The sequence below is a fragment of the Leucoraja erinacea genome, chromosome 16 (assembly GCF_028641065.1).
Source record: "Leucoraja erinacea ecotype New England chromosome 16, Leri_hhj_1, whole genome shotgun sequence".
Taxonomy (NCBI): domain Eukaryota; kingdom Metazoa; phylum Chordata; class Chondrichthyes; order Rajiformes; family Rajidae; genus Leucoraja; species Leucoraja erinaceus.
Window position 1 is genome coordinate 28,537,580 of NC_073392.1, and position 17,424 is coordinate 28,555,003.

The 17,424-nt window shown below is 45.4% G+C and overlaps 1 protein-coding gene and 1 long non-coding RNA gene across 2 annotated transcripts in view; both read right to left on the reverse strand.

The window, feature by feature from the left end:
- Positions 1–1,392: 1,392 nt before the first annotated feature.
- On the reverse strand, positions 1,393–10,177 carry LOC129704708 (uncharacterized). Its single transcript, XR_008724762.1, has 2 exons — positions 2,034–10,177; positions 1,393–1,971 (listed from the first exon to the last, which is right to left on the reverse strand). It is a non-coding gene; the product is annotated as an uncharacterized LOC129704708 (long non-coding RNA).
- Positions 10,178–10,264: 87 nt separating this feature from the next.
- LOC129704707 (high mobility group protein HMGI-C-like) overlaps positions 10,265–17,424 on the reverse strand; it is a 61,863-nt gene continuing 54,703 nt past the window's right edge. The window contains exon 5 of the mRNA XM_055648014.1: positions 10,265–14,934. Coding sequence (XP_055503989.1) covers positions 14,881–14,934 — 54 coding nt within the window. The 3' untranslated portion in view covers positions 10,265–14,880. The remainder of the gene's footprint in view (positions 14,935–17,424) is intronic.

The following is a 17,424-nucleotide window of genomic DNA, read 5'->3' on the forward strand; positions in this document are numbered from 1 at the left end:
GAGGGTGGTGGGTGTATGGAACAAGCTGCCAGAGAAGGTTGTTGAGGCTGGGACTATCCCATTGCTTAAGAAACAGTTAGACAGGTACATGGATAGGACAGGTTTGGAGGGATATGGACCAATCACAGGCAAGTGGGACTAGTGTAGCTGAGACATTGTTGGCAGTGTGGGCGAGTTGGGCTGAAGGGCCTGTTTCCACACTGTATCATTCTGACTATAACTGCTACTTGCCCGATGAAGATGCTGTTGAGTAGGGAGTTCCTGGAGTTAGACCGAGCAACAAGGAAGGAGCGTTGGGAATGTCACAGAAAATGGAAAAGGTGAGGCAAGTTACTGAAGTTTCACATTTAATGGATGAAGAATTAACCATGATTCTCACAGTGGGGTAGCGGTAGAGACCCATCACAGTGCCAGGGACCCGGGTTCGAACCTGACCTCGGTTGCTACAACAGCATTTAATAGACACATGGCCAGGTACGTTGATACAAAAGATTTGAGAGAAATGTGCCAAATGTGGGCAAATGGGACTAATCTAGATAGGGCATCTTGGCTGTTGTGGACAAGTTGAACCCAAGGGCCTGTTTCCATTCTGTATGACTTTATAACTATGACCCAGAGACCCAGTATTAATTCTGACCCTGGGCCGGTTTGTGTGGAGTTTGCATGTTCACCCGGTGACCGCGTGGGTTTCGTCTGGGTGCTCCGGTTTCTTCCCACGTTTCAAAACATGCGAGTTTGCAGATTAATTGGCCTCTATAAATTTGCTGCTAGAGCTGCTAAGGATTCGATGCGATAGTGGGAACAAATGTGTGATGGTCGGTGCAAACTCGGTGGACCGAAGTGTTAACATGCTGTATCTCTAAAACTAAAACAACATAGAAATATAGAAAATAGGTGCAAGAGTAGGCCATTCAACCCTTCGAGCCAGCACCTCCATTCAATATGATCATGGCTGATCATCCAAAATCAGTACCCTGTTCCTGCTTTCTCCCCATATCCCTTGATTCTGTTAGCCCTAAGAGCTCTATCTAACTCTCTCTTGAAAACATCCAGTGAATTTGTCTCCACTGCCTTCTGTGGCAGAGAATTCCACAGATTCGCAACTCTCTGGGTGAAAACGTTTTTCCTCATTTCAGTCCTAAATGGCCGACCCTTTATTCTAAAATTGTGACCCCTGGTTCTGGACTCCTCCAACATCAGGAACATTTCTCCTGCATCTAGCCTGTCCAATCCCTTAAGAATTTTGTCTCTATAAGATCCGCTCTCATCCTTCTAAATTCCAGTGAATATAAGCCCAGTCGACCCATTCTTTGGTTGAGAGCTAAAAATCTCGAACACTTTTTAAAACGTGAAGAAAATGTGTGGAAATAAAAACAGAGAATGCTCTACAATACAAAGAAATATAGTTTTATTAAAGATGATATAAAGATAAAAATCAGAAAAAAGGCTTAAAAAACTTCACTTTAAAATCATACACTGTAGAGGAACAGACATACAAAATTATCTCCCAAAATATATATCTCAATTCTCATGTTGTTCCATCTCATTCAGTGCATTTCGTAATTAATTCATTGTTTTATTGCGACACTTTGTGGTTGCTGAGGTAATTCGAGGACTGGCAACATTTTTAATAAAAACAAAAGCATCACCTCAGAGGTAGTAAACAGATCCTGCGCACAGCGTTAGCGAGGGAGGCCGTGTTCACAGGAGAGCAGGAGACACAGCTCGAACCAGGTCTGTAGGGACTTCAAGTCCGTGCCTGTTCTGGAGAGGTTGACTGAAAATGGCCTTGACATCAAGTTTTGAGGAGGTGCGTTTCATTTCTCTTGCCAGGTTTTCCCCCGGCCCTTTGGTTTTGGGGAATGCAAAATTTGTTTTCAGACCAAAATGTAATAAGAAGGAACTGCAGATGCTGGTTTATACCAATGATAGCCACAATGTGCTGGAGTAACTCAGCAGGTCGGGCAGCATCTCTGGAGAAAATGGAGATGATATCCAGAGATGCTGCCTGACCCGCTGTGATACCTCAGCACTTTGTGTCCATCTTTGCTTTCAGGCCAATTATTTTTTTCAGATCAAATGCAAGTCCCTCCTGCATGCACTCACAAGTTCTACCAGTTTCCATCTCTCATTTTGTCTCTTCCATTGTCATCAGCTTGTACCCAGGTTAGGGGAGTCATAGGTTTTAGGTGAGAGGGGAAAGATTTAATAGGAACCTGAGGGTCAACTTTATTCCACAGAGAGGGCGGTGGGTATATGGAACAAATTGCCAGAGGACGTAGAAACAAGGAACTGCAGATGCTGCCGTCTAGATATACGAAAGGTCTAGATGGAGGATGTCTCCAGTAGTGGGAGGGTCTAGGACCAGAGGGCACAGCCTCAGAATAAAAGGATGTACCTTTAGAAAGGAGATGAAGATAAATATCTTTATCCAGAGAGTGGGGAATCTGTGGAATTCGTTGCCGCAGACGGCTGTGGAGACAAAGACATTGGGTATATTTAAAGCAGAGTTTGATAGATTCTTCATTTGTAAGGGCGTCAAAGGTTACGAGGAGAATGGGGTTGAGAGGGAAAAATAGATCAACCATGAGCGAATGGTGGAGTAGACTGGATGGACCGAATGGCCTAATTCTGCTCCTATGTCTTATGGTTTTGCACTCTAGCTTCATCATCCTGATCCCAGCTCGACAGATCTCATCGGTTGATCCCAGCCCTGTTGCCCCTTGAAAGTTTCCTGCTAAGTGATGGCCTCTCCCCCAATGTCCCTGTACACTGTACCTCGGTCCAACAGCCTTGTTGTTTCCTCTCAAAGTCAATGCCTGTTCCTATGGACCAAGGCGTTGGGCAATCAGTTTTACCTCACTCCTCCGACGACAACAGCGAGAGGAGGTGTTAAAATAACACAGCAAGAGAGAAGGTGTTAAACAAGGAGTGATGATCGCGGGGAGATGTGGGCATGCCAATGGAAGAGAGGGTGGGGGAGGGTAGGAGGGAGAGGGAGAGAACCATTGCTCATAGCCTATGATAACTTTACATCAGGGAGAACGTAGTGCCTTGGCAAGTGGTAGAATCAGTGGGGAGTTGATGGAAATGAGGAGAGAACATGGAAACCAAATAAGGAATGACTCGATGGGCCGAAGGGGCCTCCTTCTGTCGTGAGGAAATTTGGACATTCCCTTCGGGAAAACCTGGCAGAGAGGAACTAGCAGGGGGAGAAATTAGTTTGCAGTCACTACCGACATAAACTGGAGCGTACACATCTCAGACAGCTCGTGTTTAATGCTGGCAATTGAAGACAAATTTCTCACCACTCATCCCCTCGTTGGTCTTAAAGTGTCAAACGCACCCTGTGTTTTTCAATCAGGTGAATCAGAACAAATGTAATGTCCCCACAGCCTGGTCTAGCATTGCCCTTTTAAACAAAATCACGGAGAATGGCATACAACCGGTTGCAAGGTCAGGTCGCCCAGTGAAAAAGGTTTCCATCCTCTGCACTACCCGCGATCTTAAAGCAGTTAGCGTCTCGATTGAACCAGCCAACCGCCTGTGGTTACCATCCGGCCCCCGCACACCTGCACCAGAACTCAAACATAGCTCCAGGAAGCGGAGGCTAAACTAAGAAAAAAAAATGACAAGCTGTTGCTTCCAGTTTCCCAGTCACGCATTAAAACCAGCAGGGGCGACTGAAAGTGCGACGGGCAGTGCCCGTCATAACGCAGAGGGAGTGGATCTCCGTCCCCTGGGTGAGGATGGGATGGGTGTGGGTGGGGAGTGGGGACAGGGCTCTCCAGACCACATAGAGGCCTTGATTCTGGCAGTGCAGCTAGCGAGATGGATTGGTGTGTAAGACCCAGAGTTAGTTGGTTGGTTGGTTGGTGACCGTGCCAAGGAGACCCACCTCGCAGTTTGGGAACAAAATGATCAATGGCTGCTCAGTGGGAAAGACCTTTGATTGGTGCAGAACCCCACCTGGGTTCAAACCAACCTTTGGCCCACGCCCTGTGCTCCCCCACCCAACCTCACACCCGTCTCATGTGGGTTTTCATGGAACGACAGCTTGCCATCTTGACATATAAATGAGAATGATTACGCCTGTGCCTTATCTAGACTAGGCCATGAATGCCTCAATGGGTTAGGGAGTGGAGTGAAACCTAGTTCTCATTTGCTTTAAATAGGCTCCATTTCCTTGGCGAGTGGTTTTCAAAGCCATGCCTGTCCCATTAATCAGCTCTGGATTGCTCTGTTCATTCGGGATACAAGATGGGAATACCAATTAGTTAACTTTCAGTGTAATCTACCAATGTGACTTTGACCAGAATGAATCAGCTCATCCAATTTAATGTGTTCAGCAAGGCCTAAATGGCAACTGAAAGTGATGACATCATCAACAAGAAATGATGACATCATCAACTGAAAGTCATGATATAATCAAATGGAAGTGATGACATCATCAACTGGAAGTGATGATATAATCAATTGGAAGTGATGATGTAGCCAGCTGGAAGTGATGATGTCACCAACTGGAAGTGATGACATCGTCAACTGGAAGTAATGATATAATCAACTGGAAGCGATGACATGTACCAAAGGTAACAAGATGCCCTTCCCAAGCTGGTTTCACTGACCTAAGCTCATAAGATGTCATGCCATGGCTCCAATCCCAATTGCAATCGAGAAGTCCCGCAAGGGAAAAGGATTAGCTGAGACCATGCCTCAATAGAGAATCATTTTGGCAAGTGTTGTGGCCATTCAGCCCATCAAAAAAAACGCCTAGGTTTTTTCGAAAGGGTAGCAGGAAGGGAGAAGGGAATGGCAATGTTTTGTTTCCAGGAGCATGGGCGAGTGTAGATGAAAGGCAGAGGCAGTAACCATACAAACTGAGTGAGAGCATGGACTACAACAAAGATGGAGCCCTGGTTGGTAGCACCTCCCGGGCTCTCCCACATCAATACCACCAATACTGAACTGTGAGGAGGTGGAGGCAGTAGTACAGAGGTATCTTCCAGTAAACAGCTGTGATCAATAAAAAAGAAGTCAAACAGATGCTGTAAAACAAAGAGTAACGTTATAACAAGCAAGTGTCCCATCGATCAAGCTTTGGTTTGACTCAAGTTTTCGTTGTATTAAAGCGCCAGGCAAATAAGAGTTTGCAACAAATAATAATTAATAAACACACAATTTTGTGGCAGACAGAAGTCACGAACCACAGCTGAGACCTTTAAGCTGATGTGCTGCCTCCCATTCAATAAAGAGTTAGATTTGTTTGCAAGTGTTGTGGCTCTCAGCTTCAAAAAGGATTGCTCCTGTCGACTTGGCCCAGAGGAAGGGACTGACTGATAACATTGAATGACTGCAGAGGCCAACAAATCAACTTGTGTGCAAGGGCATCATTGATAGCATTCTTTACATGCGGGAGGGGAGGGCAATGCTAAAGTATTCTTTAAATATAGCTTAAAGCTCCCATTGATTGCCTACTCAGCAGAAAGTTGTGAGAGTCTCTGTATCTATGAGAGCTCTGGGGGATGGGCAGCAGAGGAAGGGAGGGGGCTGTAGTTGTGTCGGTTAGCGGAGCTGCTGCCTCATAGCGCCATAGACCCGGTTTTGATCCTGCCCTTGGGTGCTGTCGGCATGCGAAGTTTACACGTTCTCCCTGTGACCGCATGGGTTTCCTCTGGGTGCTCCGGTTTCCTCCCACATTCCAAAGACGTACAGGTTTGTAGGTTAACTTGCCTCTGTGATTTGCCCCTGGTTTGTAGGGAGCGTTTGAGTAAACTGTGAATGAGTCACTGATGGTCGGCGAGGACTCGGTAGGCCAAAAGGCCTATTCCCATGCTCCATCTTTCAATCAATCAATCAGAGTTGGAATGGAGGAGATGGTACAGTGTGGTAGATGCTACCAGGTACATCACAGGAACTGACCGTCCCACCATCGATGGCATCTATGGGAGGCGTTGGGGTGGGAGATGCAAATGGCCACTACATCTGCCACTAAAGATGTTCAATGTTCCTCTTCACATCAACTAGTCTTGGAAAGTCACCCCTGACAGAGTATTTGTAAACTTGAAGCCTGGTCACCATGGGCTGACCTGGGATTGGGACCTCAGACACAATAAACGCTGGGTGCTATATTCACTCACTCCCAGGTTGCCACCAACCCTCTCCCGCTGTTCCGAGAATTCACCCCCGTGACACCCAGTTCCTTACAAAGCCAGCAACATTTCAATCACGCAAACAAATGTAACTGTTCAGGAAGCGCAGTGGGGAAGGGGACACAGGGTTGGGACATTGGAAGGATGGTTCACCAGCTGAAAAGTCCAATTGTGATTTTACAAATATCTCCACATTCAAGCATTAAAATGAACAAACCCAGTAGCAACAACTGCCGGTTTCGTCTGCAGTGCTCTGCTGGGTGTGAATCATGTTGAGTTATAGATTGGTTTTCACAATGTTAAAGTACAGTCACAGTTGTCCAGTATATAGTCAAAAGAATAAAAACAAAAGGATCGCAAGCCATAAACAGAGGTATACAGTCCCTCAAGCACTTAATCCACCCGCCCCGACACACCCTCACTGTAGCTGAACACTTCTAATGTTACAATGAGTTTACAATGGTAAGGAAGAACTCGTTAATTCTGTTAACCATACAGAGAGATAGATTCAAGTTTGTCCTGGCCTTGATCTCAGCCAGTTTGATATGAGAGAGGTTTGAATGTGAGTTCTCACAGAGTTACAATGAAGAGGAGTAAAAATTAAATTAAAAACAAAAAAAACAACCTTAAAGGGGTCAGTAGAATGCACATGGAACGTGTGTCAAGTAATATCGAGCAATTGAGGTTTCTTCGAATGACCTTGAAGGGTTCGGCACCTAACAGGGATCAGACTTACCGAATGGGGTAACTGAGTGAGTTGTGACTATTTTCATTTAGTTTAGTTTAGTTTATTACTGTTACGTATACCAAGGTACAGTGAAAAGCTTTTTTGTTGCGTGCTATCCAGTCAGCGAAAAGACCGTACATGATTACAATCAAGCCGTCCACAGTGTACAGCAACACAGGATAAAGGGAATAACGTTTACTGCAAGATAAAGTCTAGTAAAGTCCAATTAAAGATAGTCCGAGGGTCTCCAATGAGGTAGATGGTAGGTCCAGGACTGCACTCTAGCCGGTGATAGGATGGTTCAGTTGCCTGATGACCGCTGAGAAGAAACTGTCCCTGAATCTGGAGTAATTATCCATCTGCTGGAAAGAGACGATGATGCTAGTGTGTGGCGACTCTTTGCCTGCTGGTCCTAGAGGAGGATCTACTATCATCTGATACAATCGCTCTACACTTGTAAACCTTTTTTCCATCTGTAAATCTTGCACCATATCTAATTGTTCCAATGATCAGTCTGTGGAACTGATGCGCTACAATGCTGAGAACTATATCCTGCACTCTGTATCTTCCCCTTTGCTCTACTTATTGCACTGAGTTTGGCTTAATTGTATTTATATATAGTATTTTAGAGCACTTGCTATATAGAAATGTATATATATATATATATATCTATACACATGCAAACACACATATATATATATGTATATACTTGATATACACATATGCATACCTGATATATGTATACACGATAACGATATATATATATATGTATATACACTATATATATTGTTGATATTGATTCTATTTGTATATAGTAAAGTATAGTACCTGAGTTTGACTTGATTGTATTTATATATAGTAATATGCGATTTGACTGGATAGCATGCAAAACAAGGCTTTCCACTGTACCTCGGTACACGTGACAATAATAAACCTAAACCAAGGTCTAAACATGCAAACGCATCCCAAGTTGGTGTTCTGGGTTTGAGATCGGCAAGTGGGAAACAGTCACTCTGCAGGGCCCTCTTGCCGTTAATTAACTGGATGCTACAGTGGTCTCTAATGCCCAATAGTCAGAGGTTCAGTTGACCAACTGTTTGTCAATAAAGCACTTAGCATTCCTGACATTAAATCTATCTAACTCTCTCATTTAGCCTGGCATGAAACAACATTAATTCCACAAAATAAGTAATTAAGGTAGCTAGGGTACTGTTCAATTCACCTCTAACCGATTGAGGATATTGGACCTTGTCTAACGAACTGATGCACTGCAATGTGCTACAAAACTAAGAACTATATTCTAGACTCTGTATCTTCCCCTTTACTCTATATATTGTAGTTGAGTTTAAACTGATTGTATCATCTGTTTGGATAGCACGCAAAACAAAGCATTTTACTGTACCTCGGTACCTGCGAAAATAATAAATCTAAACCTAAATCTAACTGACCCTGAAAAAAATCCTCAAATATTTTCACCCTTCAATATCTTCACGCTTTGTTTGGTTTCTAGACTGTTATTTGAAAATCCTTCTTGGCCAACATATCCTTGCAGCCGCTTCCCCCACTACCTTGGCACAAGGATATTTTAGCCAAGAAGGACTTTCTATTCATGAGTGGGGTGGGTGGATTAGGGCAGCTCCCCTTCACAGCAAGGTGGGTATATGGTGGGTATATGGACTGAGTTGCCAGAGGAGGTAGCTGAGGCAGATACTATAACAACACCAAAAAGACATTTGGACAGGTACATGGATAGGAAAGGCTTCCAGGGATATTGGCCGAACATGGGCAGATGGGACCAGTGTAGATGGGCATCTTAGGACAGCATCCCTTCTGGACCCTTGTCCAACAATCGGACCCAACAAGGTCAATGGAAGATGGCAGCTGAAGAACAATGTGCCATTATGGTACCAATGAACAGTCAAAGCACTGCTTGTGAATACCTTGGGGGTTGAGACCCACATTCATCTCCACGTCCCAAAATACAATCTAGGGACCCCTTAAGGTCAACGAGGTTATAGACGTGGCACCCATTGTAAAATGCCACGGTCTGCCGTTGTAATCTTGAGGTAGGTACATGTGAGTGAGGATCAGTTAACAACTGTGCGTTTCCTGATATCTGATTTACAATGTAACAGCTGAGACTGGAGGTGAGTTTGGTTGATCCTGAGGTGTTTTTGACTGATTCTGGCCATGAATTAACCTCTGAAGCTCATAGCTAGAGCTCCACTGACATTCGGAAGGTTGGGGAGAAACCGGAATGCTGTTCTTGTGTGAAGGAAGAGGGCAAAAGCGATCAAGTGATTAGCCTGAGGAGTGACTTGATGAGTGAGGGGCAGAGGCTAGCAGGAGGGGAGGGGGGTTAAACATAAATTGGGTAGATCATATTTTTATCCAGGCTAAAAATGTTACTTAAGATAGGCACAAAGTGCTGGAGTAACTCAGCGGGTCAGGCAGCCTCTTTGGAGAAAAGGGATGGGTGATGTTTCCCAATGAGAAACGTCACCATCCATTTTCTCTTGAGATGCTGCCTGACCTGTTGAGTTACGGCAGAATATTGTGTCTATCTTTGGTATAAACCAGCATTTACAGTTCCTTGTTTCTACTCTAAAAATGTTACTTACTAGATTTAAGGCAAGAGGTGGGAAAATTAAAGGAGATGTCGGGGGCGTTTTTGTTCTATACAGAGAGTAGTAGGTGCCGGGGGAGGTTGTGAAAGCAGATGCAACAGCAATGTGTAGGATGAGGATGAGAGGCAGGCACTTGAGGCACAGGTTGGTTGGAATGACGGAACAGTTCTATGGGGTGCATGGCCACTCTTGTGCCTACATTCCAAACACTGGCTGTTTTTTTAAAACTTTAAGCTTAGTTTAGAGAGAGAGCCTAGACCATCATTTGACGAGAGGGACTCTGAGGTCCACGAGGAGATGTGTAAGATGATAATACAGTACAGGTTGTGTGTGTGTCTTGCTTTTCTGTTCTTAATGTCTCAGATGCTGGATACACACTCTGAGGTAGTTATGGATTGTGACCAAATGCAGTTTAACTATCTTTAAAAAAAAAAAGTGCATGAGTGATGTCTGTAAAAACTGACCAAGGAGATAACAAAAACGGTTTGATATTCCTGAATTGGCTGAGTTACCTGAAAATAAATGCTCTTTTAGAAAACAAAGAAGAAAGTCATCTTCTCTGTCTCTAAATATTGGTTTGCCATTCAATTCCTGGCCTACTCAGAGGATGATTCCCTCACTGGAGAGAGGGCGGGCGTAGAATACAGATTCCCCCCTCCCTCCCCAAGCCCCCCCATTGCTGCTGCGTCCTTCCTCCTTCCCGAGTGATACTGACTCGAGAGGGAATCGGCCCCCACCCTACGTCCCCTGCCCCACCCCCCGCCCGAGGGGCCCTCCATCAAGGGGCAGAAGCATCAGATCCCTCGAGCACACCTTTCCCCTCAGCTCACTGCAGCCTCTCACCGAGCGGTGGTGGGACCACTATAGTACGTGGTGCACGGACTCTCTACCTTTCTCCAGCGGCACTCTTGGCCTCACGGACAATCCAAATTGCCCTCAACTAACTCTACTTTTATGTGGCCGGTCGCTGCCTCTGTGGCACATGCTGATGGCATCATTGAGAGATATGACGGTGTCAAGCAAGGCTGCAGCTCACTGCTTCTCCTCACCTTTCAAGCTCGTTGTCGGCCCGAACCCAAGGCCTTGATCTATAAGAAGGAGGCACCAAGCGCGGGCCACCTTAGCCTTGCCAGTTTAGATTAGTTTAAAGATACTGCATGGAAACAGGCCCTTTGGCTGATCGAGTCCGGTGAGCATCCAGCGATCACCCCATACACTAGTTCTATCCTCCACCTCAACGACAATTTACAGGGGCCAATTAACCTACGATTCTTAGTGGAAAAAATATAAGATTTGACCCTACGCTGAATTATTTTGTTTTCTTTGCACTGGGTTAAACGACAAAACTCTTATTTAAGACGATTTTTAAAAAAAGATTTAGTTTAGAGATACAGCGCGGAAACAAGCCACCCGGCCCACCGGGTCCGTGCCGACCAGTGATCACCCTGCACACTAGCACTATCCTACACACTAGGGATCATTTTCAATGTGGGAGTGTGGGAGGAAACCGGAGCACCCGGAGAAAACCCACGTGGTCACAGAGAGAACGTGCGAACTCCGTACAGACAGTAACCGTAGTCAGGATCTAACCCAGGCCTCTGGCGCTGTAAGGCAGCAAATTTACCGCTGCACCACTGTGCTGCCCTGATCAAATTAACTTCTAATTTGTTTTTTTTTCTGTAGGAAAGAACTGATTTAAACTGAATACAGACACAAAATGGTGGAGTAACTCGGCGGGAGAACATAAATGGGTGACTTTTCCCTGGTATGTAGAAGCCCTGGTATCTCTCAATGTTGTCATCAGCATTAACCCTGCAAGGACAATGGTTGTAAGCCACATCAGTCAGCTAGCACCAATTTTTGTAGCTGCTCCAAGGAGCCACCACTTTCTTCCAATTGACCCTGGCAGACAGCCTCTTGATGGGGATCCCTCTGTCCTCTCTTAGTACAAAATTGAAACTGTTTCCGGCATTCCACCCTCCTCCCCCGCTCTCCCTCAAGTTGAAGCATACCAACACCAGGCTCACCGTCTGCAAACTGAGGTTCGTCTGTGGTCGAGGGAGCCTTCAAACCAGCATTAGCATTGCACAATTCATCAGTGGCTCTCAAATTATTCAATTGCCCCCTTTCCTCTGCTGAATCTTAGCTCTCTTTGAAGCTAGAAGGCCTCAGTGGTAAACTGCAGTAAGCTGTGGTATTAACATTTCCAAAGTTTGACCATTTATATACACAAAGTTAATGACACATCTATCAACTATCCTCATTTCAATCCCAATCTTTGGCTTCCCAAACATACTTTTCTGGGATTGCTGAGAGTAAACAGTAGCTAATTTGTGTGGCTATAATATTCTGTTTAGAAAGAGGAGGCTTATTCACTAGTTGCTTTTTAGCAAATTATCCTACACTTAAGCACAGACACGCTGGCACATAAAATGACAAATCCTTACTTCAAAATACATCAGCTTTAAAACAGTCTGTGGCATGGTAGGAACTAGCAGTGGGCACCAGGCTATGGAAGTCACTGTTGAGTGTGGCACAGGCCTACCACAACTGCTAATCCACACCTAGACTTTGGGACCCCAGTCCTTGCCGATGCCCTCGAACGAGTGGTTGAGGAGCTGCCAACGAGAGGCAAAGTAGGACAATTCAGCAACGCCATCTCTCATTGGTTCCAAGTGACCGCCTTAGCGTGGTAATATACCAGGCCTACTCTGATAATGAGAGCCATTGGTACTCGTTGTCATGGCAACAGAAAATGCCCACCTCCTCAAACGCTGAGCAATTTGTCACTCCATCCCACTATTTTGGAGGAAAATAATATTGCCCTCCCCACCAGAATTTTCTAATATCCCTCCCATTTCTTGATTAGTACAGGTGTCGGGGGTGATCAGGAGAAGGCAGGTAAATGGGGTTGAGAGGAAAAGATTGATCAGCCATGACTGAATGGTGGAGTAGACTTGATGAGCCGAATGGCCTTATTCTGCTCCTAGAACATATGAACGTATGAACTAAGGAGGGAAACTAGGAAATTACTCAACTAGCAAGGCTAAGGTGGCCTGTGTTTGGTGCCCCCTTAGGAAGGGGAATTAGTAAATTGGGGTTTGGGGGGGAGGGCAATATTTTTCTCCTGCCAAAATTTTCAAGTAAACCAGACTGAAGATATGACATGACGTTAGCGGATTCTGTTAACCGGTCACGTGGAACTAATGGGAGGTTCCCTGCTGGGGACCCATCTCCTGCCCGGACCCGGGCGCCATGCCAACAGAGTTTATGGTCAAGAAAACCAGTCGGGGTTTGGACTGAGCGCACGCACACGCAGGGCAGCCAAACACACAACCGGTCAAAGCGAAACAGTAACAAACAAACAAAAAATATATACCAGAGCGCCCTTTTCCCCCGAAAGCAAGGCACGAGGGGCAAAGGGCCAGCTAGTCTCTTAAAAAGCTCTGAAGGAAAAAAAAAGCAAAGTTCTTAACAAGTTACAGCCCAATATTCCTTAGCTGCTTTGCCAGGTGTCATTCCCATGTGAAACATTGGTAACTTAGTCATATATCCATCTTAGATAAATCTTTCAATGGTTTAGTTTAGTTTAGATATACAGCGCTGAAACAGGCCCTTCGGCCCATCGAGACTGCGCTGACCAGCGATCCCCGTACATTAACACTATCCTGCACACACTAGGGACAATTTACAATTTTTACCAAGCCAATTAGCCTACAAACTTGCACATCTTTGCAGCATGGGGAGAAACCAGAGATCCTGGATAAAACCCACGGAGATCACGGGGAGAATGTACAAACTCCGTGCAGACAGCACCTACAGTCAGGATCGAACCCGGCTCTCTGGCACTGGTCATCTCACTGAGTTAGAATCCCAATTTAGCCACTGTTTCTTTTTAGTTTAATTTTGTTTAGCTTACAGATGTAACGTGGAAACAGGCTCTTCGGCCTACCAAGTCCATGCATCGATCATCCGTTCACACTAGTTCCATGTTATCCCATTTTCTCATCCGCTCCCCACGCACTTGGGGACAATTTACAGAGGCCAATTTACCTACAAACCCGCACGTCTTTGTAGGACGTAGCAGGAAACCAGAGCATCCAGAAGAAACCCACACGACACAGGGTGAATGTGCACAACTCCACACTGGAGAATAAAACCTGAACTTCCACCACCATCACCGGGACAGAAGGGTCTTGGTTTAATTTGGGTGAAAGATCTGCAATGCTGGCAAGATTGGGTTATGACTTAGATTCAAAACTAAGGCCTATTTTCACCTGCACCCAAACCTACCCTTGTCAAATGTGGCTGGGGATTTTGCCAGTTTCCCTTCTACCAGCTTCAAGCCCTCCTTATTGTGTTAGAACATGGAGAACTGGAGCCTGAACAGGATATTTGTAAACCCTTCCAATTGTCTGCTCTGTGTGGCGAACTTTTGTTTATTTTGTTGAGAGATGCGGCATGAATGCAGGCCCTTCAGCCCACACTGTCCACACCGATCATCGATCACCCGTTCACACTAGTTGTATGTTATTCTCACTGTCCCCTCCACTCCCTACACACTAAGGATCGCTTTTTACAGAGGGCCAATTTAACCTACAAACCCGCACGTCTTTGTAGGACGTAGGAGGAATCCAGAGCACCCGGAGGAAACCCACAAGATCACAGGGAGAGAACGTGCAAACTCCACACACGCACAGACAGCACCCGAGGTCAGGATCGAACCCGGGTCTCAGGGGCTGTGAGGCAGCAGCTCTACTGCTGTGCCACTGTGCTGCCCCTAATTAATGAATAGGTTGGACAAACATGGACTGTTTTCTCTGGAACGTCAGAGGTTGAGAGGCAACCTGATAGAAGTACAGGCATCTTGTGTTTTACTTTCCTGAAAAGCAGCGTGTAATTTAAACCTGAGATCCCTGGGCATTATTTGTTGCTGCTCACCACCGTGCCCCCCCTTAAACTAAACCGGGAAGAAAAAGCCACCAAAGAGATAGATATGGCAATGACACCTGTCAACACAGCTAAATTAGGTTGTCCAGTAACCATTTTAAATATATTTCTTAAAGAGAGAGAGAGATTAAAAAAAACCCTGTGCCCACGTGACTGAATTTGTAAACTGTTGCTTATTAATATTCTTAAGAATAGGAACACATTAAGACCGTTCCCTTGTGACCAAAATGACAAGCGAGAAAGGCTTCAGACCGGTTTCTGAAGTCGGCTGTCCAAATTGGCAGTGGCACAGTTGTGGCAGAAGGAGATTGATAATTAAAACAAAACAGAAAAAGAGAAAAAAAAAAGATTTCTTGTCGTTGCAATCTTCATGGCTTGCTAGGCAACGGTTGCCCAGCCAATGAGGTAGAATATTACTGTGAGGTGGTCAGTTGCCTCCTGAGGTTGATGGTTCCTCTGCTCCCTCTCCAGCCTCTTCCCTCTGTATAGGAAACACAATGAGAACACGGTGTTACTGCCACTGCCTTTCTCTCTACCACCCAGGGGAATCGAGAACCAGACGACGTAGGTTTAAGGTGAGGAGGGGGGACAGATTTAATAGGAACTTGAGGGGGTAACCTTTTCACACAAAGGGTCGTGGGTGTATGGAATGAGCTGCCAGAGGAGGTAGTTGAGGCTGGGACTATCGCAAACATTTAGACAGGTACATGGATAGGACAGGTTTAGAGGGATATGGGCCAAATGCAGGCAGGTGGGACTAGTGTAGATGGGGGAAGTTGGCTGCTGTGGGCAAGTTGGGCTGAAGAGCCTATTTCTAAGCTGTACGACTCTATGACTCAGGTTCACCACGTGAATTAGCTATGGGTATTAACTTTAGAGATACAGCGCTGAAACGGGTTCTTCGACCCACCGTGTCTGCGCCGACCAACAATCACACGTTCAACGAGTTCTATCCTACACACTAGGGACCATTTACAACAAATTTACACACTAGGGACCAATTAACCAACAAAGCCTCGTGCCTTTGGAGTGTGGAAAGAAACCGGAGCACTTTGAAAAAACCAAACAGTCACGGGGGGAACGTACAAACTCCGTACAGACAGCACCGTAGTCAGGATGGAACCCGGGTCTCAACTGCTCCACCACCCTGCTTCCCCTAATTACCAAAGAGGAGAGGTTGGACAATTTGGATTGTTTTCTCTGGAACGTCAGAGTTTGAGGGGCATCCTGAGAGAAGCACAGGCACCTCGCATTTTACATTCCTGAAAAACTACATGGAAACTAAACCTGGGTTCTCTGGGCATTTTTAATTGTTGCGTGTGAAAGCTTTCTGTGCATTAATGGACCGCCTTGTTTCCGGCAGAACAACAGGAACCTGGATTAGGGGGCATTAGCTACGGGAAGAAGTTGGACACCCTTGGACGGTTTACTCTGGAATGCCAGAGGCTACAGCGAGTCCTGATAGAAGTATATAGGCATTGATAGGGTCGACAGACAGAACGATTTTCACTTGGATGGAAAAATCACATACTGTAGGGCATAGTTTTGAGCTTAGTTTAGATATACAGCATGGCCCACTGAGTCTATGCTGACCATTGGTCACCCGTACACTAGTTCTATGTTATCCCTCTTTCGCATCCTACACACTAGGGGCAATTTACAGAAGCCACATAACCTACAAACCTGCATGCCTTCGGAATGTGGGAGGAAACCGGAGCATCGGGAGAAATCCTACGCATTCACAGGGAGGACGTGCAAACTCTGTACAGACAGCACCCGTAGTCAGGATCGAACTGGGGTCTCTGGTGCTGTGTGACATCAGCTCTACCGCTGTGCCACTGTGCCACCTCAGCAAGTTTAGTTTAGTTACGTTTATTGTCACGTGTACCGAGGTACAGTGAAAAGCTTTTTTTGTTGTGTGCTATCCAGTCAAGGGAAATACTATACATGATTACAATCAAAATGTCCAGAGTGAACAGATACAGGATAAAGGGAATAATGTTTGGTACAAGATAAAGTCCTGTAAAGTTCGATTAAAGATAGTTCTCAGCTGAAAGGTGGCAGGGGCAATGTTTAAAGGAGATATGCGGGGCAAGTTTATTTACACCGAGGGTGGTGAGTGCTTGGAACAAGCTGTCGGGGGTGGCGGTTGAGGCAGATACAATAGTGGTGTTTGAGATTTTTGGACAGGTACATGGATATGCAGGGAATGGAGGGATATGGATTATGTGCAGGCAGATAAGAGTTGGTTCAGCACGGACATTGTGGGCCAAAGGGCCTGTTCTTGTGTTGTACTGTTCCATGTTCCATGTTTTATAAACCACTGTGTTGCCTGCATTGTTTTAGGGAATATCCTGAAGGACACAAAATAAATACAGGTCTTCCATTCTGCTGTTTCTGTGAGAGGCGAGATGGCGGGAATCTTCAAGATCCAATAGTCTGTTCTTTTATCTTTACGGAGGAGGCTGAGGCATCCTTTTCAAACACTGGTATCTTTCCACTAACAATTCCCTCTTAGGAATAGATACGGCTTATCAGAGAGTCCAGCTGTATCAGGGCTGTGATAAAACACGGTCAAACAGCGGATAACAGATGGTTGGATGGGGGAGTTAGAAGTTCTCCTACACACTCCTTATCAAAGTGTTAGGATCTGAGAATAGTGCTTTGTGAAAGAGCTTTTGCTACAGAAACTGTACCTACAAATATTAATATGTAGAAAGGAACTGCAGGTGCTGGTATATTGCGAAGATAGAGACAAAGTGCTGGAGTAACTCAGCGGATTAGGCAGCATCTTAGACTCAAAGTGCAAAGTGTAGCATCTTAAATACAATGTGTTGGAGTAACTCAGCAGGTCAGGCAGCATGTCGATTGCCTATCAGTGTCTATCTTCAAATATTAACATCCCCTTGCAGAGGCTTATGTACATAAACCCACTCAGACATGACAATGCAGCCCTGTCAGTGGACAGTAT